At 46.9% G+C, this 24738-nt stretch overlaps 1 protein-coding gene across 1 annotated transcript in view; it reads left to right on the plus strand.

Annotated features, from left to right (window-relative positions):
- Positions 1–1554: 1554 nt before the first annotated feature.
- vstm2b (V-set and transmembrane domain containing 2B) overlaps positions 1555–24738 on the plus strand; it is a gene marked incomplete at both ends in the record, with an annotated part of 35856 nt that continues 12672 nt past the window's right edge. The window contains 4 exons of the mRNA XM_079295745.1: positions 1555–1627; positions 2099–2286; positions 3109–3138; positions 3847–4276. Of these exons, the coding sequence (XP_079151871.1) occupies positions 1555–1627; positions 2099–2286; positions 3109–3138; positions 3847–4276 (721 nt within the window). The remainder of the gene's footprint in view (positions 1628–2098; positions 2287–3108; positions 3139–3846; positions 4277–24738) is intronic.

The raw sequence follows: 24738 nt of genomic DNA on the forward strand, positions 1-24738 counted from the left end.
ACGAATATGTGGGAGGTTTGATTTAAAAGACTTTTTTGCTCTCTCGTGTGAAGGCTCTCAGACGACGGACGTGTTTTTTATACCTGAGAAGCTGAGTTGAGTTTTTTGCAAATGGGGTTTTATTGATTTAATATTTCATAGGAGTATGTACTCCAATGTTCAACTGTAATCGTACTAGCATCAGTGGAATTAAATTCCTTATAATTGTAAACCAGTCTTGGTAGATTTCTTATTGGAGCGTGTCGACTGCACAAAGCAGCCGGACACACGTGCTCCGGCCTTCTTCCTGTGGTGTGAGGTCTTAGCCTCAACAGGTCCTGAGATGTGGTGAGTTTGTCTTTAGTGCAGATGTAAGACATAGGCTGCATCGTACGCTGAAGTCACAGTGATCAGACCTTAAACATAGTGACTGAAGTGTATTGGTGAAGGCTTCACCAGTAAAGGCAAGATTGTTGAGAGAACCAACTGTCTCACTGAATGAGACTAACAGATTCTGTCGCATGCTGCCTTGCATACCAATGATCTCACTAAATGACACGAACCATCCGGTCAACTTATCGTTTGTATGCCACCATTAATGCCCCATGCAGGCGTTGGACAAACTCAACCGACCGGTCACATCGATGTCTGTGGCACGACAGAAGCTTATGCACGTCTTCTCTCTGTGCAGCCTGAGTGGTTTTGGCAGAGCAGTATTTGATTCAGACGGGATTTGGATGAGAGTTAAGCCTCTGGGACTGTCTGTGTGTGGAGGCTCTAACCTATAGATTATATCGATACCCTAAAGGTAAGCCCTGACAGATAGACCTACAATATGTCACTTATTGAGTGAGTGGTGCCTGTTTTCAGAAATGAAAGAGGAAAAACACTGCGTCTATTATTCAGAAGCCAGTAGCAGTGAGAAGAAGACAAGGCACACGAGAGAGAGAGAGACAGAGAGAGAGAGAGACAGAGAGGGGGGGGGGGGGCACCCAGAGACCTCTATTGATCGCGCGTCCTCGCGAAGCGCTCGCGAAGCAAACCAACCAGGCTGCAGGTCGGTGACAGCTGCCAGACGAGAGAGGGGGAACCACAAACACGGACAAAGGACAAATGTGTGGCTCCCCAGCAGCATCACCACAGAGGTCGGTCATGTGATGGGTATTGGAGCGGAGCCCTCGAGAGCTTTCCTTCACCGGGGGAGCGGGGTGGTGATGATGAAGATGATGAAGAGCAGGTTTCTGCCGCTGACCGGGAAGTTGGCGTTGTTCTTCCAGGCGACGCTCAGTGGGGAATAAAGGAGCCGCCTCGTTCACTGACGGACTCTTATTACTCACTTGATTTATTTGCTGTGACATTTGAAGAAGTCCACTTGTTATTGTTCCAGCGCAGACATGCGGGGTTAATGATGCCCCGAGCTCACCTTCGGATCGTACACGTTGCCCGGATGATGCAGCGGCTCTGGATCGTGCTTCTTCTTCTCTGGAGTTATTTGAGTAGCAGTTAACAGGACGCTCCGCATCCAGGTCCAGGGACCGTCTCATGTCCGTGCAGTGTGACGAGCCTCACTGTGACATGGAAAAATCGGGACTATACAGCCTCCTTTACTACTTACTTCTCAATTCGCCCTTTATGATTTGTGCAAATGGTAAGTGAACCCCGAGCTGGGAGGCGCGCGGGGATGAAATACGTGTTTCAAAATAGACTGTGGCTGTTGGACAGCTATAGTGTGGAATAAATGCCAGCATGTCTGCAGAATTAAACATATCCTGCCAATTGTCTGTACAGTTTTGGAACAGTTTGAGAATTGTGACAATAAATCAGTGAAAAGAAAGCCAACACAGTATGGCTGAGCTGTGCCCACATCACAGCATCATGAAAAGGATTATTTGATCAAATAAAGCCTGAGGCAGATTGTAGGTCACAGTTCTCTGATAAAATCATTTCCTTCTATAAATCACAGTAAATGAACCATAGCAGCTCAGACAGGAGGTGGGTGGCCATCAACAGGCCGAGCTCTGGATGCTTTTTAGGCTGATGAAAGTCGCTTTTTACACACTCACTGATCTGTGCTTCTGGTGTCTTGCTTTTCTCCACATTCGCCTCCATGAAACCAAAGCGGCATTTACTGAAGTCCCTAAAGATATGAGTGTGGGGGAGGGAGAGGATGTGGAGATGCCCTGCGCCTTCAAGGCCGACAGCCCAGCGCCCATGTCTCTGGAGATCCAGTGGTGGTACCTGAAGGAGGATGTGCCTAAAGAGCTGTCCCATGAGCTGCAGATCAGCGCCCCGGCCCACCGGGCCAAGGTAACTGCAACACTGACGCCAACTCAAACACCGTTAGTTCATCCGGCATCATGTGTGTGTTAGTACTGATCAGAATGATACGTCGTGTCGGCCTCCTCAACCCCGACATCTGTTAAGCACTGGTCTTACCCAGCAGCTGAATATACATCACTTCTACCCTGTAAATCTGCCAGAGATCAACATTTGTACGCTTTGCATATATGTGTGGAAATATATATGCAAATTCACAGGTTGCAGATCTGTGAGACGTCTTGATATAGGAGCCTGATGCAGTTTGTTCCATCTTTCTACATTTCTAAAGAACTAGCAGTGTTTAAAACTTGCATTTGTCAGCTATTAATCCTGTGCATCACTCAGGACGAGGGCGATGTCACCCTGACTCTGAAAGGACACTTGTTGGGTATCAACACCATTTCATTCCTCTCAGGTCCGCTGCATAAAACCATGATAGGATATGGTGGCAGGACGCGGTGGGAATTACTTTTCCCTCCAGCATGACAAATCAGTCTTTTTCAGTGGTCTGAGGAGTCAGGGGCAATCACATCTGCAGCATTTCCTCTGCGGTTTAAGCACATTAAAACATGCAGTGGGGGTGAAAGAGGAGGAAAGCCAGCGTGAGAGAGAGGAGAGGTTATCAATGGCGTCTTTGAGAAATGTACGCAACCAGCTCCGCTCATGCCGTTTGCTCTCACCACCAAATGAAATAACACTCTTGTGATACTGTTGCCAGCAATGTGCATGTATTTAGTTATATATATATATATATATATACACACACAGACATGTTTTCTACATGTGATTCACAATGCTTTCTTTTTTCAGGTTGTTCCAAGGGAAGCCACAAAGATAAGTGTAAGTGTCCACTCTCCTGTGTTGAATAGGAGACTGTTGTTTTTCAAACACTACACAGAAGACTGTCAGTCGTAAAATGATGACGTTGACAGACGATCACGTGTCTTGAGAGAAAGAAAACAGCTGCCTGACATGGCAGTGTGTTGGGATGTAAAAGGTGGAGAGATGCTCCTCTTCTCTGTGTGCCCATGATGCCGTGACTCCATGAAAGGCGATTGGCTGCTACACCTGCCACTCACTCTTAGTGACGTCTTGGCTGAACCAGAACAATCTTCCTGGCTTTCTCTGTTGTGTTCTCTTTTAATGGGAAAGAAGCTTCTAATCCTGACAGTTTGATCTGTAAGAGATCATTTGTGTGCATATTTACACACATTACGTAATTCAACTGATGGATTAGTATTCACTTCAGTCTTCTGCTGTCCCTTGTTCTTCAGACAGGTTTGATCTCATGTTTTCAGACATTTAGTGTCAACACACTGCGGCAGGTTGTGCTCTGATAGCATGTGAACACTTGTTGGGGATAACTGCGGCTCCATAAGATGTAGTGTGTAGGTCTGCTGAGAAGCTAACACAGGGTCAGGTGCTTTTGATGCCTGTGCCTCATGAAGGGAGCCTTATTAAGTTGATGATTAATGCATGCTGAAACTAGTTATTGTTCAAGCATTCCCATCTGCCACGTTTCAGCATTTCCCGCTCTCTCGGTTCCAGACTGTGCGTGTTCAAGGCAACGGCATCTCCCACCGCCTCAGCCTGTCCAAGGTGAAGAAGGAAGAAGAGGGGCTGTACGAGTGCCGCGTGTCCGACCTGTGGGGCGACGAGACTCAGGAGTTTAGGGTCCACGCGGTGCTGCATATCGCGCTGGGTGACGGCATGGTGGCCGAGGAGGCTGTGTCGCACATCCAGAACCGCTGGCCCCTGAGGAATACCAACACGGGGCTGGGAGGGGGCGGAGCAGGGAGGGCCACCTCGGAGCCCGGCCAGGGGCTGGCAGGAGGTCAGAGGTCAGGGCAGGGGAAGCACCGGATGCCTCAGCAGGCCCAGCCCGGCCTCCTCCCGTCCATCTCGTCCACCGTGGCCAAGTCGTCTGCCTCACCGCTGTCGGGGAACGCAGCCATCCTCCGGCAGCAGCTTGGAGCTGGTGAGTGAGCGTTGGAGGGAGGGTGGGCGTGAAACAGAGCCACAGTGACCCCTAGTGTTGGTAGAAGGGAGGAACCACGGGAGATTTACAGACACGCTCAGCAGACTGTGGCTGCTGTGCTGGTCTGCATCTGGCTCCAGGTCTTATCTCTTTAATGTGCTGTAGGTTGCTCTCTGATAAGGAGCCTTTATCGTTGTGTTGTTGTGGGAGACAGTTCAGTCCGAGATGCACCGAGACGTCTTTTTATCAATTCCACCTGCCACTATATTTTGAAGTGTGTAGAATTGGTGATATTTAGTCTAGAGCAGGGGTCACCAACCTTTTTTAAACTGAGAGCTACTTCAAAGGTACCGAGTAGTACGAAGGGCTACTTATTTGATACAAACTTCCTGAATAACAAAGTTGCACAGATCACCTTAATAATAATAATATATGTGAAGAGACTGTTTAATCACGTCAGTTAATTATTCCTCACAATAATTATTAAGAATGATTTCCACAACAATGATGGTATAGCTACACATACATATTTAAACATGCAACTTTTATTTCTGTTAATCTGTTTCAACATGTGAAAGTCAGAGGTCTCACATCTCTGATATGTTTGTATCATCACGTGATCAAAGCCGGGTACTGCTGCACACAGCGCCTGCTGGTGAATGATGCAGTGGTAATGTGGACATGTTGTGAAGTCTGGGTCACCTTTGCATTGCGCAATGAAGCCTGCATGCCGGCCCGTCATGGCGGGAGCCCCGTCTGTTGTCACCGACACCAGCTTTTCCAACGGAACCTTTTTCTCCACGAAGAAACTAGTAAAAAGCCTCGTCTGTAGCCGAGCGGGGATCCAACCCTCCGAGGCGCGCGAGGGTCTTCGGGCGCCCGTGTTCAAACCTCTAGTCTGGGCCTTTTCGGTCGGATTGCGTTGCCTCGCCTCGCCTCTACCCCCGCCACCCCTGAGTTATTGCCCCGCGGCCTGTTCCGAGGATTTACGGACCTGACGATGTGGTGCGCTCGCTGCGCACGTCTGGCGCCAACGGGAAGCGCCCGGCATTCAGAACCTGAAAACCTAGTGCGGTGCGGCGGCCTCGTCCTGGCTGTCCGCCGTGCGCCTCCGGGTACCCAACTCTCTTATGACAAGAAATAGTCATTTTAGAACAGGGGTGTCCAAACTACGGCCCGCGGGCCAAGTACGGCCCGCGGTCCATTTTTAATTGGCCCGCAGCAACTTCTAAAAATATAATGTAATATGGCCCACACTTGAAACTTGCGCTTGACTGTATTGTACTTCTTAGTTTCACCACTAGGTGGAGATACTGTGTTGAACAAGGCAGCTTCTCCACAAAATAAGAGCAATCAAAGAAACGTTTAGCCCCGGATGATGACACGTCCTACACTGATGCCGAGCGAGAACAGACAAGCTGTGTGGAGTTATAACAGATAGGGCTCCAGCTATGAAAGGCGAGCGCAAGAGAGCGGAGGTGAGGCTGTTAAAATGCAGTGTATCACCCACCAAGAAGCCCTCTGTGCTAACACAGTCCAGCGTGGCGATGTGATGAACACGGTTGTGAAAACTGTCAACATAATTCGAGCACGAGGGCACTCTACGCAACTTCAATGTTGCGCATTTCCCCACGCAGTCCGAAGTCAAATGTGCTTTTCCAAAGGCCAACCTTTCTGCTAAAAGGGGGAAATAGGTGTCCGTGATAACGTCTCTCATGACAGAACTCAGTCAGTGCTTACGTGGCGGCTGGTCAATAGAGGGCGATAGGGCGCCGCCCCACCTTGAGCCACAACAAATAAAATGAATAATAATAACAATAATAAACGATACAAATTGTCAATATTTGTGTTTTTGAAATATGGAATCACCCAGTAATATGTGTAAAATATGATATCTGCGGTAAATATATGCTTTTCCTGCATGTCCTCTCTGCGTGTGCACGTCTCAGCAGCGCTGGAGAAACTGCCCAAAAGAGCAGTGACGCAGTTTAGCCAATTGCTGATTAAAGATATAAATGTGTGACATACAATTTAGCCAATCAGCGCCCTCAAATAGATTCAGCTTGGGGCAGAATCGATTCGGGGAGTTGACGATCATTTGGGGTTCTGCCCCAAGCTGCGCGTTCCCGTCCGGACGAGTCTCTACAGGCGGGCGCGAGCTCCAGCGCGAGCACTACTCCTCCAAGACCCGTTTGAGAGGAGAAACTGCAGTGCTGATATCAGATCAGCCTGACCTCACAATCAGACAGCAGACTAGCAGGAAAGGGAAGCAGCACATGAAGCTACCAGCTGTAAATAAGATGTCCTGACGTGTTTGTCAAAGTGTTATTTTCTGCTTTTTTTCATGTTGGAATAAATGTTAAATATTTAACTGCAAAGTAGCAATACGTGTTTGATACCTTCATTTATTTAGCATTAAATCATACTGGGATGTTTGCTGAAATTGATTGGATGTGGCACAGCCCTACCTAGAACATGTTCAACCAGCTGCCATGGCTTTCAATATGTTTCTCTCATTGAGAGAGACATCGAGCTGTTCTCAACTCCCTTCTATTTGAATAATGAGTCTGTTCGGCTCAACATACGTGAGCAAACATCTCTGTTAAATCTGAACAAAAGCACATTGAGAACCAAATTTGATTGATTTTGCTCACTTTAACACACTAGGGGTGAGGCGATCGGACCTGAGTGGCCCAGCCCTTGGTATATTTTTCTGTATGTGGCCCTCAGTGAAAAAAGTTTGGACACCCCTGTTTTAGAATCTACACGCAAGCAACTATTTTAGACGGAGCTCCATGGGGACCAGTGCTATTTTTAGAACATGCCTTGCGGGCGACTCACGTGGTCCCTGCGGGCGACAGGGTGCACCGTGTTGGCTACCTCTGGTCTAGAGTGCCTAATTTCCTGTCATATTGAACACCGCACTCTCAGAAAATAACATCATTCATCCAATTTCTCTGCAATTAGTTATAATCACTGAGCTGTCTTTTGTTGGTCCGTCTTTAGAAACAGGGCAACGTTATCGACCCATCAGTGGACAGATCTAAAAATCCAAATAATAAGCATACCTGGCAATCCACAGACATGATAAAACAGTTCATGAGTGATTTTGGTCTTGGCGATATTTGGCGATTACAGCACCCAAACTCAAGAGAATACTCATTCTTCTCACCACTCATACTCACGCATTGACTTCTTCCTCAACAGCAATTCAATCATATCTAATATTTCAGACTCGAAGATCCATCCTATCATTATTAGCGACCATGCTCCCGTAACATTTATTTGGAACAGAGTTACCCTACATAAACCTATCACTAGATGGCGCTTCAATACATCTCTTCTCAAAGACCCTCAGTTTGATAGTCTTATTAAAAAAGAGTGGGCGTCCTTAGAAATAAATGATTCCCCAGAGTCATCACCAACCCTTCTGCGGGAAACATGGAAAGCAGTTTTTAGAGGAATAATCATCTCATTCTATGTTTACAACAAAAAGAAAGAAAAACAACAAGAAGCTGAACTGGAACAACAAATCAACCGACTCGAAACCATGAAAGCAAGTAACCAAACAACGGAAACCCAGAACGAATTAAGAAAGTACAAATTCCAATTAAATGAAATTATAAATAATAAAACTCAATTCCTCATACACAGACTTAGACAAGAAAAGTTTCACCATAGCAATAAATCCGGTAAATATCTGGCAAATAAAATTAAATGAAATAAAGAAAAAACAACAATCTCAATCATCAAGGACTCTGCAGGGAAGCCCACAAATTCACCCGATGAAATAAATAAAATCTTCAGAAGTTTTTATGCCAATCTATATTCATCTAAAAATAACCCAAATCAAGAAGACATCAATTCATTTCTCAACAGCATTGATTTACCACAGCTTAACAAAGAACAAATCAACATACTTGACTCACACAGGACAAACTTTTTACTGTCCTCAATCTTATGCCCAATAACAAAGCACCAGGTCCCGATGGCTTCCCAGCTGAGTTCTATAAACACTTCTGGTTCATTCTAGCTCCACTCTTTAACAAAATGATAATTGAAATAAAACAAAATTTGCAATTTCCAGCCAACATGAACACAGCCAGTGTTCACCATTCCCACTCCTCCTCAAACCAAACAAAGATCCAACTCTTCCTTCTAGTTACCGTCCCATTTCTCTTCTCAATGTAGATATTAAAATCATCACTAAGGCATTAACTCACAGATTAGACAAAGTCACTCCATCCATAATTCATCCAGATCAAACCGGCTTTATCAAAGGTAGACATTCATCCACTAACACACGCAGACTGTTTAATTTATCAATTACTCATCATTACAACAAACTGGTACCATCATAGCCTCCTTGGATGCAGAAAAAGCCTTCGACAGAGTAAACTGGACATTTCTCACAAGCACATTACAAAGATTTGGCTTTGGGGAATCATTTATTAACTGGGTTCAAATTCTATATACTTCACCGTCAGCCACTGTCATCACTAATGGACAAACCTCACAAAGCTTCACACTGCACAGGGGGACTAGGCAAGGATGCCCACTCTCTCCCTCACTTTTCAGCATTTTCATTGAACCATTAGCTGCAGCTATTCGTCAGAACATCTACATAAAAGGAATTCAAAAACTCAACACCCATCACAAGATCAGTCTCTATGCAGATGATATATTGCTCTTCCTACAAAACCCCTACTCATCACTACAGGAAACTATTAAAGTCATGGAATCATTCTCTAATATCTCCGACTACTCCATTAACTGGAGTAAATCATCCATCCTTCCATTAGATAGTAACAGTTGGGATGGGGCAGCCCATACACCACCTATCCCTTTCTGTACAGGTGCCATCACGTATTTGGGAATACATATTTCCCCCAAGCTGTCAGAGCTGTTCACACTCAACTTCACTCCATTACTTAAAACAATAAATGACGACCTCCTCCGCTGGATGAACCTACCACTATCACTCATGGGCAGAATAGCTACAGTTAAAATGACAATACTTCCTAAAATAAATGACCTATTCACAATGATACCATCTCAACCCACCCACTCCTGGTTCAAGTCGCTTGACTCAATCATTACTCAATTCTACTGGAAAAATAAAATGCCAAGAATTAAACTGGCCACTCTACAAAAACCAAAAACACAAGGACTTGAAGCTCCACGTTTTTTTCACTACTCTCTAGCAAATAAACTTCAGTACATTCTTAAATGGATCCACCCCAGCCAATCAGACAACACATGGTTAGATATAGAACAGACAGTTTGTAAGGACATTCAGATTTCTGACTTACCATTTTTAAGCCAATCTATCAAACGCCATCCTTGTTTCAATATACTAACAATAGCAGAAACTCTGACAGCCTGGTGGAAATTCCACAAAATCACGAACATTACTTTTGCACCTTCAAATTTTACTTCCATATGGAACAATCCTGATTTTCTAAGTCACAAGATACCTCTAAATCTCCACACATGGTCCGCTAAAGGCATCACTCATCTGAAACACATCTTCAATAATAACACCATGGTTTCATTCCCTCACTTGGTTCAGAAGTACGGCATCAGGAGCAATCAATTTTTGGAATATCTGCAACTCAAATCATCCGTTCAATCCAAACTTAACATTAAGGCCACTAACCTAGAATTACCCCCCTCAACCTCAGAATTAATTAATATCCCCTCTTCAAAAAAGTTTATCTCAAAAATATGTAGAGTAATATCACAGTCTGACAAAAATAATCCATACCATCAAGAAAATGGGAATCAGACCTATCCATCACTCCTGATTTCTGGAACGAAATCTGCAATAACATCTACTTCATGACTAAAAATGCCAATGTACAACTAATACAGTATAAAATACTTCACAGAATTCATTACACCGGGCAAAAAATGTTTCAAATGGGATTCACGTCAGAGATCTGTCCAGATTGCACTCAAACCAGCCCGGATAGCTATGTTCATGCCACCTGGCACTGCACACCAGTTAATCACTTTTGGGAAGAAATAACTGAGTCACTGTCTGTCTTCCTGGGCTGCCTCGTCCCTTTATCCCCTTCACTGTGCTTACTAGGAGACATCTCAACAATACATCTGAGTAAAACAAACCGCAAATTACTCCTTGTGGCCCGAACTATCGCCAAGAAAACTATCCTCATGAACTGGAAATCAAGGAATAATACACACATCGCACACTGGAGAAAATTATAGAATATATTTCAATGGAAAATCTAACCTCATCCATCATATACAATACAACAGAACACCATTCCACCTGGTCATCCCTCACTATGTTTCTGCAAACGTGACACCACCCATTCTATTAATATTGAAATATGTATAGTGTAGGGGACGACCGAATTCACGGGACCCCTTTAAAGAAAGGGGTGTAACCCTGGTGACAGAGTGGGTTAAAGGGTGACAGGAAGTGAATGTGTTTTAGGTTTTGTATGGATGGAAATAAACGGCCACATGGTGCAGCCAAAGGGAATACTCGCCTCCTTGTTTGTTTCCACGCACCTACATTGGTGACCCTGACGCTCCTGGACGTTTCCAGAAGAAAGAATGACGACGCACGCAGTTTCGCTGAAACTGCCGGAGTTTTGGGAGACGCAAGCGGCGGTGTGGTTCGCTCAAACTGAGGCACAGTTTGCCCTCAGAGACATTACAGCGGACGCGACAAGATATTATTATGTCGTGGCGGCTCTCGGCAGTTCGACAGCAGGCAGAGTGGTGAGCATTCTGGAAAATCCGCCAGAGAGGGATAAGTACAATACCCTGAAAGACCGGCTGTTGAACATTTTCGGGCTTTCGGACTCTGAGCAGGCTCGCCGGTTGCTTGCTCTGAATGGCCTCGGCGACAGCAAGCCATCGGAGCTAATGGACAAAATGTTAGCGCTGCTAGGTAAATACGAGCTGGAGTTTCCGTTTACGGAACCTTTTCTGCAGCAGCTCCCGCTGCAGGTGCAGCGGGATTACCAGGATTACCAGGATTACCAGGATTACCGATTGTCGTGAGTTGGCCGAGTAGGCCGATAAGTTTTTTCTGGCGGGCCAACAAAGCTACACGGCCGCGTTGAGGCCGGCCCAAGCCACGGCGTGGCCGGGGGAGACAACGATCGTCACCGCAGCAGCAGCAGCAGCGAGCCAACGGCGGGGAGCTACCGGTCTGTGCTATTACCATGCAAGGTTTGGGCCACGGGCTACAAAGTGCCGTTCACCATGCAGTTTCGGCAGGACGGGAAATGCCAGGGCCGGCGCTCAGTGACTGCCATGGGCGTCGGTTGGGAAGGCAGGCTGCTGTTCATCAGGGACAACGTTTCCGGGCGACACTTTCTCTGTGACACGGGGGCGCAGAGGAGCGTTGTGCCTGCATCGCGGGTGGACATGCTGACGAACGGGCAGGGCCCCCCGCTGGAAGCCGCGAATGGTACCCCCATACGGACTTTTGGGACACGGTGCCTGGAGCTGTGTTTTATGGGGCAGCGTTTCAGCTGGGACTTTGTGACTGCCAAAATTGCCATTCCCCTGCTCGGCGCGGATTTCCTATGCGCTTATGGGCTATTGGTGGACGTCAAGGGCCGCCACCTGATAAATGCTGTGACTTTTTGCTCTTACCCATGTACACTAAGTAGAGCGGGCTCTACCAGGTTGACTAACATGCTTTCAGCGGCTGATGAGTTTATGCGTCTGCTGGCCGAGTTCCCAGACCTCTCGCAGCCCACCTTCTCCTCCTCCACGGTCAAGCATGGGGTGGAGCATCACATCTCTACCACCGGCCCACCGGTACATGCCCGGGCCCGGCGCCTAGATCCGGCAAAGCACACCATCGCCAAGATAGAGTTTGAAAACATGGAGCGCCTGGGCATCATTCGCCGCTCCGACAGTCCATGGGCTTCACCCCTGCACATGGCCCCGAAGCCTGGGGGCGGGTGGCGCCCGTGTGGAGATTATCGCCGGCTCAACGAGGCAACAATCCCGGACCGCTATCCGGTTCCACATATCCAAGACTTTTCTACCCACTTGTCGGAGAGCGTGGTGTTTTCGAAAGTGGACCTGGTAAGAGGTTACCATCAAGTGCCCGTTCACCCGCTGGACATTCCCAAGACTGCGCTGATCACTCCGTTCGGCCTGTTTGAGTTCTTGAGGATGCCGTTTGGCCTAAAAAATGCAGCACAGACGTTCCAGCGTCTAATGGACACGGTGCTGAGGGACCTGCCTTTCCTGTTCGTCTACCTGGATGACATCCTGGTGGCCAGTTCGTCAAGAGCAGAGCACAGGTCTCACCTCCGGACTCTATTCGAGCGACTCAGCCAGCACGGGTTGATCATCAACCCGGCTAAGTGCCAGTTTTGGTTGACCACCATTGACTTTCTGGGTCACCGCATCACAAAGGATGGGGCGCTCCCCCTCCCGGCAAAGGTGGAGGCAGTGACTAACTTTACACGCCCACTCACGGTGAGGGCCCTGCAGGAGTTTTTAGGCATGGTGAACTTTTACCATCGCTTTATTCCCCGAGCAGCGCAGGTGATGCGGCCCCTGTACGAAGCCCTGAAAGGCAAGGCCATCAAACAGCTGGTGGATTGGACTGAAGAGAGGGAACTTGCGTTTGTTGATGCAAAAACAGCTCTGGCAAACGCAACAATGCTGGCACACCCGTCACCTAAGGCTCCGATTGCCATCACCACGGACGCTTCGGACTACGTGGTGGGCGCGGTGCACGAGCAGTGGGTGAAAGGGGCGTGGCAACTGCTGGCCTTCTTCAGTCGACAGTTGCGGCCTAATGAGCGGAAATACAGCACGTTCGATCGGGAGCTCCTCGGCCTCTTTCTGGCCATTCGGCATTTCTGGTTCCTGCTGGAGGCTCAGCCGTTCACTGCATTTGTGGATCACAAACCACTGACGTTTGCCATGAGTAAGAGCACCGAACCATGGTCTGCACGCCAGCAGCGCCAGCTCTCCTTCATATCAGAGTTTACCACGGATGTGCAGCATGTAGCGGGCAAGGAAAACCTGGTCGCAGACAGTCTCTCCAGGGCTGTCACCGGGGCTGTCCAGTTAGGCTTGGACTATAACAAGATGGCAGAGGATCAAGTTACAGACCCGGGCGTCCAGGAGTTGAGGACGGCAGTCACGGGACTGCGGTTGGAGGAGGTCCCGTTTGGCGAAACTGGCGTTACGCTCCTGTGCGACGTCTCCACAGGCCAGCCGCGGCCAGTTGTTCCCGACGAATGGAGACAGCAGGTTTTCAATGCTATTCATGGACTGTCCCACCCGGGCAAGAGGGCGTCTCAGAAGTTGATCTCAGCAAAATTTGTCTGGCACGGGCTGAAAAAGGATATACGGAAGTGGGCCGGGACTTGTGTGGTGTGCCAGCGCTCCAAGGTGCACCGTCACATAAAGGCCCCGTTAGCACAGTTCTCGGTGCCAGAAAGGAGGTTCGATCATGTGAATGTGGACTTGGTAGGACCTTTGTCCCCATCCCGTGGGTTCACACATCTCCTCACGATGGTAGACCGAACCACTCGTTGGCCAGAAGCTGTCCCGTTGTCATCAACAACGGCGGATGAGGTGGCTCGGGCATTTATTCACGCTTGGGTCGCCAGGTTTGGAGCCCCAGCTCACGTTTCCTCGGACCGAGGCCCACAGTTTACATCAGAGCTGTGGAATGCAGTTGCAGGAAGCCTAGGGGTGAAGCTCCATCGCACTACCGCCTACCACCCGCAGGCTAATGGCTTATGCAAGCGGTTCCACCGGTCGATGAAAGCTGCTCTCCGTGCCAGCCTCAAAGACAGCAGTTGGGTGGACAGGCTCCCGTGGGTCATGTTGGGGCTCAGGACAGCCCCCAAAGATGATCTGCAAGCTTCATCGGCTGAGCTGGTTTAAAGTGGAGAGCCACTGCGGGTCCCGGGGGAGTTTATCCCCAAAGTCACAGACCCTTGGTCTGCAACCCAGCAGGGGGAAACACTCCTGGAAAAAGCCAGGCTGTTTAAACCAGTGCCCACGTCGCAGCACGGCCTTCCGCAGTCATATGTCCCGTCCAGCCTCAGGTCAGCGGAGTATGTGTTTGTTCGCCAGGACGGCCACCGTGGACCCTTTCAACTCCCCTACGTCGGGCCGTTCCGGGTGCTGGAGACCGGAGACAAAACCTGCAAGGTCGACATGGGCGGCAAGCTGGAGTACGTGTCGGTTGACCGCCTTAAACCAGCACATCTGGACCTGGACCAACCTGTACGGTTGGCTGAACCCCCACGGCGGCCTCGTACCCTCCCACCGCAGCACGACAGGACCCGGAGGGGGCCTTCAACGGTGGTTCTGCCTCCGGCCCCAGAGACACGGAGTCGGGCTGGTCGGTTGATCCGGGCCCCCAAACATTAATGGTTGGGACTAATCTCGGGAGTTGGTGAATTCTGGGGGGAGGCATGTAGGGGACGACTGAATTCACGGGGCCCCTTTAAGGAAATGGGTGTAACCCTGGTGACAGAGGGGGTTAAAGGGTGACAGGAAGTGAATGTGTTTTAGGTTTTGTATGGATAGAAATAAACGGCCAGAAGGTGCAGCCAAAGGGAATACTCGACTCCTTGTTTATTTCCACACACCTACAATAGTATATATACCGGTGTATATCTATATATTTTTTTGTGTGTACTTTTTACTATTATTGATTTCTGTTTTGTTTTTCTTGCCGGACAACCAATTGAAACCCACGTACATGCATCCATGAACATCCATATGCACACATACTTACCTGTTTTTGATTTTTTGATTTATTTTTTTTAGTTTGTTGTGTTTAAAAAATTTTTTTTAAATTATTATTATTCTTTTTATATATTTTTCCCTCCATCTCAAAAGGCTGAAGGACATTCTCACACACACGCACACATACACACTGACTATATGATATTTGCTCTCTTTTATCCCACTGTTCTTGTCATCCTCTTGTTGTTATGTCTATGTATTGTCTTAATATTGTCTCGTGTCTTTCAATAAAAAATGTATTAAAAAAAAAGAAACAGGGCGACATGGTACAGGAGGACCTTTAAGTTACCTGCAATATTCGCTGTTTTGTGTCCATATTTTGTTATTCTGGCACCAGCGGTAAGTTACGCTGAACGATTCGGAATAAAAAATCTAATTGCATCATTACTCTCATTGTCATTGAAAAATATTTTGAAATGATTATAGTGTGATTTTTTTTTGCGTTGGTAGAGTAAGAGCTGTAGGCCGGGACATCTCTGCAGCACCACAATACTTAAGTTAGAATGATATTTTGACTCATGTTTTTCCTTCAACAAATATTGTGCCTCTTGCAATTTTTGATTTGAAAACATTTGGATTCATGCTTCTGCTTGTGTGCAGCATTTGTGAGCTTGTTATATTATCACTTATCATAAAAAATACATCTTTATATAAAAGATATTCAGATTTGGTGGAAACCCGTCAATGTGCATCTATCTATATATATCTATATATCTATATCTATATATATATATAGATATATATCTACATATATATATATGGATATATATCTACATATATATATGGATATATATCTACATACATATATATATATATATATATATAGATATAGATATATATATGTGTATATATATATATATATATATATATATGTGTCCTCTCATCCGTGTGATCGCCCAGCTCGGCCTTCCCCATCCTCTACACACAAGATCCTGCAAAAGCTCTGTCATACTTTTGAAATCTCTTTATCACGTCATCGTTTTCATTCATGTGCGCATGAACACGCAACACCGAGTTAGGACTGTACCTCCACCAGCCGCTTAGCAGATGGCACGGGCAAAGATGGAGGAAGGGAGTTGGGATTTGTAATCGACCTCATCTTAGCTTTGACAAACACAATGAAGATCATAAAGAAACCAATTAAAGACAACATCTGGGGAAGTGTAGCTGTTGTGATGGTGATAATACCAGTACTGGAAGTACTAATATCATTTACTCACTTAAAAATACCACAATAAAAAAAAAACACATTCAAAAACTTAATTGAAATGATGTACGTAAATAATCATGAAAATGTACTAAAAGTATAAAGTAAAAGTACTTACTATGCAGCCAATGGGCTGTTTAGGGATTACATTATTATATATTATATTATTATTATTAATGCGATAACATGCATTTTAAGTTTGTAGCTGGCTGCAATAGAGCTATTTTTATTCATTTGTATACTGTTGGGTGGTTTCATTTACTGTTTTTCAATGCATTGTATTTTACATACTCATTATAAATAAATATAATGAAGTAGAAAGTAGCATCAACATTCTACTTAAGTACAGCAGTTCTTAAGTAAATGGACCAAGGTACTTTCGTGCCTTGGGTTGTTTTATGCAATGTCACTCTGAATCTCACCAGAGAGAGTTAGTCTGGAGCATCTTCTCAGCTGCGGTCAGGCCTGCTAACCCTACACGGCTTCCAGGGTATGATAACTGGAAATCACTCAAGAGCATGGCTGTGGGTGAACATGGTACTACAGTTCCTGACTCCTAAAATCCGCTACAGTGCTACATTCCCTACACTTATGTAATAAAGTGCAGTGTGTCCAACAGGGCAGAGGTCATATTGTGGGGAGGGAATAGCCTTCATTATGTGGCTGTTTTCTCGTAGTACGTTGAGGTGGATCTGCTGATGTTCAGCGTTCCTGGATCATTCCACCATTGTGTTCTATAGTCTATTCCATACAATTGATTCCATACAATGGATTCGTTATCAACAGGAAGACCCAGTCAGAATAGGAGTGTTTAAGTGGTACAGCAGTAAACCAATACCAACCATTGCAGCCTCTCCTCCACGGACCGGAAGAAACTGATGAGTTAGGGTTGAACCACGTTGAGAGGGGATGAAGCACAACTGACCAGATGTAGAGTTTGGAATCTGGAACAGAAAAACCCCCATCATATTCGTGGCGCTGCAAGGTATAAATCTTGAGCCGAGGTTGCCTCCTCTCCCATATGAATTTTGAGACTAATGAATGTTTCTTGTCCCAGTGATTGGTGGGAGGAGGTAGGAGTTATATAGAGGACAAGGTCACTCACGACAAAATGTCCATCTCAATAATAGAGAAAAGGGTCTGCAGTGAGTGAGGACGATGAAAGCATCTTTCTTGGTCCATCTCGATACAGCTAAAATGCCTTTAATGCATATCTGCCTCTTCTAATACCTGCAAAAACTTGATGTCACTTGAGACAGCAGCGTGGGCAACTAGGGAACCTGTTGCTAAAATAAACGTGACATGGTTTTCTACACTTGAGTAGAGGTAATGTGTGCTCATCTCCTGTGATTGCAGGCAGTTGGAAATGGTGGAGTGTTTAGTTGAATCAATACCAGTGCTTTTTTCAGACAGCTGCAACTGCTCTAAGCATTGCACTTCATCAATCCCAGTGGGAAACCGTACCATTACGTTGAACAAAGATGTGCAATACAATACTTACCAATAATACAATACTCATCGACTAATAGCTAGACGAATAGACCTGGATCAGTCTCTTCCTGAAAGTGCTTTCAATGACAGACTGATAAAAGAGCTGCAACCTCTTCCATTATTAAAGGTGTCCTTATGTTTCCTCAGGAAGCAGAGTCCAGTCTGCTGTCAAGGGGACTCCAAGGTACTTGTACTTGTCTATCAACTCCACCTCCTCTCGCAGAATGTTGATGGGATCAAGAGCAGTCCTTGTTCTCCTGAAGTCTATGACCATCTCTTTGGTTTTGGTCATGTTCAGGAGCATGTGGTTTCTCTGCACCAGGTCCCTGTACTCTGACTCCACCATCTCTGGGCAGGGGAGCAGTGGAGTCTGGAATTGTGAGGGAGGGAGAAGCAGGGGTCAGGTCACTGGTAATCCAGGGGTGATTGTTTGGAAAACACCGCACTCTTTGGGTGGGGACGGTGTTGTTCACAAAGAAGGTGATGTAGTCTGTGATACAGTCTTTCATGCTGTTGATGTCCTCCCCATGAGGCTCGCGTAGCGCCTCATTAGCAACCTGTGACCCCATTCCTGACAGTCCTCTTATGCCGTGTTCACACCAAATGCGGCACGTATTAGCGTCATTCGCGCCGCCGGTCTCGCCGGGGACTATTTGTGTTAATTCGCGTGAATCGCGGTGGACGCCCTGAAAGCCGTTCAACTGTCAGCCATCAACCATGGAAAAAATAACCTCTATTTCTGCTTAATACGTGTCGTGGAAGTCACAGATATCCCGGGAAACTAAACACGTCATGTCTGGTTCATAATATTGTTCAGAGGAGGTCCGTGGATTTTATCGAGCTGTATTCACTGGCTAGCAAGCCACCGGTCGCTGTTTACTACAGCTGTAGGAACACAAAATAAACTGATTGGGCTGTGATTTAATGGCAGTAAACCGACAAAAAGGGACCCCGAAATAACTACGTAATGATGGTGATTTGTACTTGTCTTGCCATTGTATGTTGAACATACAAGGAATTTGACATGACGGGAGGTGCGTAACAATCAACAACAATCAACAATGCAAAGTAGAAACAAATTAAATTTCCAGAAAATATAAGATAAAGTAAAATATAAATAAAGTGAAATATAAAATAAAGTGAAGTCGAGTGCACAAGCGGACAGGTAACAGGACTATAAACCAGTGAGATGATGTGTAGTGTGAAAGTGTTGTGTGTGATAGAAGGGATGTGCGGGGGAGTGACCGGTGGGAAATTGTCCTGGGGATGACAGAGTCAGTGGGGGTCCCGGGCTCTGTTGATGAGCACGACTGCCGACGGGAAGAAACTGTTCATGTGTCGTGAGGTCTTGGTCCTGATGGACCTCAGCCTCCTACCAGATGGAAGGGGCACAAACTGTTTATGTCCAGGGTGAGAGGGGTCAGCTACAATCCTTCTTGCTCGCTTCAGGGTTCTTAAAGTGAACAAGTCCTGGAGGGACGGCAGATTTCAGCCAATCACCTTCTCAGCAGAGCGAATGATGCGCTGCAGTCTGCCCTTGTCCTTTGCAGTGGCTGAAGCGTACCAGACCGTGATGGAGGAGCAGAGGATGGACTGGTTGACGGACTGGTGACTGGAGGTGCAGCTGTTGGTGTACAGGGAGAAGAGAAGAGGGGAAAGAACGGAGCCAGTGCTGATGGTCCTGGAGGATGAGACATGCTTTCCCAGCTTCACGTGCTGCTTCCTGTCAGACAGGAAGTCTGTGATCCACTTGCAGGTGGAGTCGGGCACCTGCAGCTGGGAGAGCTTATCATGCAGCAGAGACGGGATGATGGTATTGACAGCAGAGCTGAAGTCCACAAACAGGATCCTGGCGTAGGTTCCTGGGGAGTCCAGATGCTGGAGGATGAAGTGATGGGCCAAGTTGACTGCGTCATCTACAGATCTGTTGGCTCTGTAGGCGAACTGCAGGGGGTCCAGGAGTGGATCGGTGAGGGTTTTTAGATGGGACAGGACAAGGCGCTCAAAAGACTTCATGACCACAGAGGTCAGGGCGACGGGCCTGTACTCATTAAGTCCTGTGATCCCTGGTTTTTTTAGGGACAGGGATGATGGTGGAGGCCTTGAAGCAGGCTGGTACATGGCATGTCTTCAGGGAGGTGTTGAAAATGTCTGTAAACACCAGAGACAGCTGGTCAGCACAACACTTCAGGGTGGAGGGGGAGATCAAGTCTGGGCCGGCTGCTTTGCGGGGATTCTGTTTTTTAAAGAGCCTGTTTACATCGCTCTCCTGAATAGCTGAATAGCCCCCCCACTGGGGGGGGGGGGCGCTGGAATGGGTGGTACAGAGGCATGGGCCCCTGCTGAGCTGGGGGAGGGGGGGCTGGTGGACTGGTGATGGTTGATGGGGCTGTGGGGGATGGAGTCAGGACTGTCCCATTGTCTTTCAAAGCGGCAGTAGTGCTCACTCAGCTCGTCTGCCAGGCGGAGGTCGTTCATGGAGTGGGGGGTTTTGGGCTTGTAGTTGGTGATCTATCTGAGACCTCTCCAGACAGAAGCCGAGTCATTGGCTGAGAGCTGATGTTGCAGTTTCTCAGAATACAGTCATTGAGCATCTCTCACTGCCTTGCTAAACCTGTATTTTGACTCTTTGTACAAGTCCCTGTCCCCACTCTTAGGCCATATCCACACTAGTCCGTGTCTCGTTGGATGCAGAGTTGTCAAATAGAACCGATCTCCGTCCACACAGGAGTTTTCAGCATTATTGGAGCATCCACGCGGCAGCCTTCGAAGGCGGACAGCATGTGACCATTAACGTACACTGGGCATGATGGTGTAAACAGGAAGTGGATTGCTTGCTTAGTTTTAAAAAAATATGCCAGAGTAATGAAGTAGTCTTCAATAATGAAAGGTTGTATTTGATACTTAAGATCTTCCTCTATAAACTCAAACAGACACAGTTCGTGGAAAGTTTTATTTTTCAGACGTAGTTACGGCTCTGTCTGTCCGTCCGTCCGTCCGTCCGTCCGTCCGTCCGTCCGTCCGTCCGTCCGTCCGTCCGTCCGTCCGTCCGTCCGTCCGTCCGTCCGTCCGTCCGTCCGTCCGTCCGTCCGTCCGTCCGTCCGTCCGTCCGTCCGTCCCTCTCTCTCTCTCTCTCTCTCTCTCTCTCTCTCTCTCTCTCTCTCTCTCTCTCTCTCTCTCTCTCTCTCTCTCTCTCTCTCTCTCTCTCTCTCTCTCTCTCTCTCTCTCTCTCTCTCTCTCTCTCTCACATCAACTTTACTTTAAAATCAACACTTACACGGAAACATTTACTCGATTATGGTCCATAAATGTGGTCAACACACGTCGATCACTCGCTTCCATGTGTTGTTGTCGTGGGGGCTGATGAATGTAACGTTAGCTCCGCCATTGGGGTATTCCTTCATGAGATACGGCATCAGGTGATAAGCTGGGTCACCCAGCAGAAAAAACAGGGACATCATCTTCGCCCTCTATCAATTCTTTAGGGCATTTGCTCCATCTTTTAGGGCACAACATCATGCAACAGGTCCGACTCGCTAGCTTCTAAGCTAATTTTAACATTACCGCCAATGGGGAAATGCTAACCGCGATTAGCATTAGCGAATATAATATATCTTCGTACATATTTTCATGCTCCATGAAGAAATACTTGCAGACTAAGGTCTCTCAAGGCTACCAAATGGAAAAAGTAAAACGAATCAGCGTCGATCACTCGTCTCTCACGAGTTTCCTCTGTGTTGTCTGTTTGTAGCTGTAGCTCTGAACAGCATTTATTGCTAACTGTAGCTTCAGACAGCCGCTCCGTGGGGGCTGATCGCCGATGGTCAAGCAGCTCGCTCATCGCTCGAAGAACAGCTCGCCTCCTCCGCATGTAGGCATTAGCAGCATTGTAAAATGATGAATTTAACGCCACAATAGCTGCTACTACAGACAACAAAGCAAGCAAGGCTTGCCATTCGTTATCCATGTTGAAATGAATCGCTGCTGGTCGCCCGGCTGTTTTGTTTTCTTCCGGGTACGGGTCACGTGATAGTGAGTGTGACGAATCAGGGACGGAGACATCATGGCTGGTAATAACCAATCCAGTAGCGAGCACGGGTGTGGGCTCATTTTTTCTAACAGACATCTACACTCAACCAAAACCCCGGAGTTTTCAAATACCTCCAACCTCGGCGGAGTTTTCAGGTTCCTCCGTTAAGGCTGCTCCAAAACTCCGGCGTGGTGTGGCTGCTCAGTGTAAACATAGGAAAACTGGACTAGTGTGGATATGGCCTTAAAGGCCTGATATTTTTGCAGCCTTAGCTGTCTAAGTTCTGCTGTGAACCAGGGTTTGTCATTGTTGTATTCACCCTGGTGCTTGTTGGAACACAGCTGTCCTCACAGAAGCTGATATATGAAGTTACAGCCTCTGTGTACTCATCCAGGTTGTTGGTAGCAGTCCTGAAAACATCCCAGTCTGTACAGTCCAAACACGCCCGAAAATCCTCTAGAGCACACGTGTCAAACTCAAGGCCCGCGGGCCGAATCCGGCCTGCCACGTCATTTTCTGTGGCCCGCGAATTCGCCAGCAAAAAAATAACAATTTTTTTTTTTTTGGAAAAATAATTAAAGTTGGACTTGAAAATAAAAGTATCCCCATGGTTGAAATTATGAGATAGAAAGTTGAAATTATGAGACAGCATGTTGTCTGTGTACCGACACTAAAACTATCACAACAGGTGGACAGGAGAGGTAACAGCCTGAAAAGCGGTTTTCCAACGATCGACAAATAATCCCAAAATGTCCACGAAGAGAAACATTTATGCAGAGGGAAGAAAATGTTGAAGAAGATGGGAGCACGAATACATGTTTGTGCTTCAAGGAGAAAAACGGGTCTGTCTTCTGTGTTATGAGGCGTGTCGGTGATGAAGGATACAATTCACGTCGGCATTTTGACACCAAACACGGAGCTAAATTTAGCATCCAAGAAAAACATAAAATTGTCCAAGAATTAAAAGGCAGACTGCAATCACAGCAGAATATATTTACACAGCTACAGCCCAGTGCATGCTGAAGGTATGTGAGCAGTGCTCCGACCAGATACAGACTTTTACAAATGTCAGTTTGTGAAGAAACACCATCGCAGACCGAGTTCATGAACGAGCAGCAAGCTAACAACACAGCTAGCTAAGAGACGAGCAGGTACTTGTGTTTCTAATGAACTGTTGATGAAAGCACAGACAACACGGATACATCATCTATCCATGTTCATCAGACCTGACTCTCAGTGAGCAGCTCTTGGATGTAGCTGCCATGCACAGGATGACGACAGGGAGGAACATTAGTGATGCAGAGAGGTGACACAAACAGCTTTGAACAAAGTTAATGTAAGAACTTGTTTGATATTTGTCTTTGTTATTTTCTTTAATAGTTTGATCTTTGGTAGAGTAATGTGGGTTTCTTAACCCTCAATTAAAATGATTTATGTTATAACAACAGAAATGTGTTTAAATATCATTTTTCATTGATATAACTGCATGTACAATATTTGTACACTTGAATAAACAATAATCAAATGCAGAGAGTTATTTTACTGTGTTGGGAAGTTAGTTTTACAGTTACAACCGGCCCTTTGAGGGCGACCGTGATGCTGATGTGGCCCAGAGTGAAAATGAGTTTGACACCCCTGCTCTAGAGCTTCTCAGGTCCACTTCTTGAATGTCCTCACCACAGGTTTACATAGCTTGAGTTTCTGCCTGTATGAGGGAATCAGATGGACCATGACGTGGTCAGAGAGTCCCAGTGCAGCACGAGGGACGGCGTGATATGCCCTGCTGATTGTGGTGTAGCAGTGGTCCAGAATGTTCTCCTCTCTGGTAGGGCATTTAATAAACTGACGGTATTTAGAGAGTTCGTGGCTGAGGTTTCCTTTGTTAAAGTCACCAAGGACAATAACTGGAGAGTCCGGGTAGGTCCGCTCCACACACAGTATCTGGTCGGCGAGCGTGCGCTGTGCTGCCTGCACGTTGCTCTGCGGCGGAATGTAAACAACGATCAGAATGAATGAAGCGAACTCACATGGGGAGTAAAAGGGTTTGCAGTTGATGATAAAATATTCCAGATCAGGAGAGCAGTGCTAAATAATCACTGACATATCGTTGCACCAGCCACTGTTGGTGTAAAAACAGATTCCTCCACCTTTCAATTTGCCTGAGAGCTCCGTGTCTCGGTCCGCTCTGAACAGCTGGAAGCCCGCCAGCTGGAGCGCAGAGTCAGGAATCTATCCACACAGCCAAGTCTCAGTGAAGCACAAAACGGAAGATGAATAAAATCTGTCTTTCGCCACCAGTAGCTGGAGTTCGTCCAGTTTGTTGCACAGTGAGCGGACGTTTGAGAGAAATATGCCCGGCAGCGGTGTACGAAATCCACGTGAGCGGAGTCGCACGAGCGCGCCGGCCTGTCTCCCTCTCTGCCGTCGTCTCACTGCGTGGGCTAAAGTAAGAGCACCTTTGACTAGAATGCCCAGTAATTCAGAAGTTAGCAGAAAAGATGGAACTAAGTCCGCTGGAGTTGTACCCCTGATGTTCATGAGCTCATCTCTGGTGAAAGAGCTCTGGGAATCGCAGCATAAAACTGAATTAACGACAAAAACAACAAAAAACAATGTGCACCAACACGTCGAGGTAGCCTTCTTCTGCGGCGCCATTTTTGACGTGTTGAGGAGAGGGAAGGCCGATCCTTGTTGAGCTGTGGATTTATATAGCCATTGTCACATCAGGCTAAGGTGTGGCTCATTAGCTGCTGATCAACATCCTCCAATACACCGCTCGCTAATCGCTCCAATAACGAGCGTTTCCAAATGTATCCGTTTTCGGTGCTCGAAAACCCTGGCATAGTGTAGACACTCAGTGTAAACGTAGCAAAACATATGCGTTTCAAATGGAAACGGAGTAGTGTGGACATGGCCTTAGTCACAGACAGCTGCTGGACAGTGGGCAGGTATGAG

The sequence above is a fragment of the Melanostigma gelatinosum genome (genome assembly GCF_949748355.1).
Source record: "Melanostigma gelatinosum genome assembly, chromosome: 2".
NCBI classification, from domain to species: Eukaryota; Metazoa; Chordata; class Actinopteri; order Perciformes; family Zoarcidae; genus Melanostigma; species Melanostigma gelatinosum.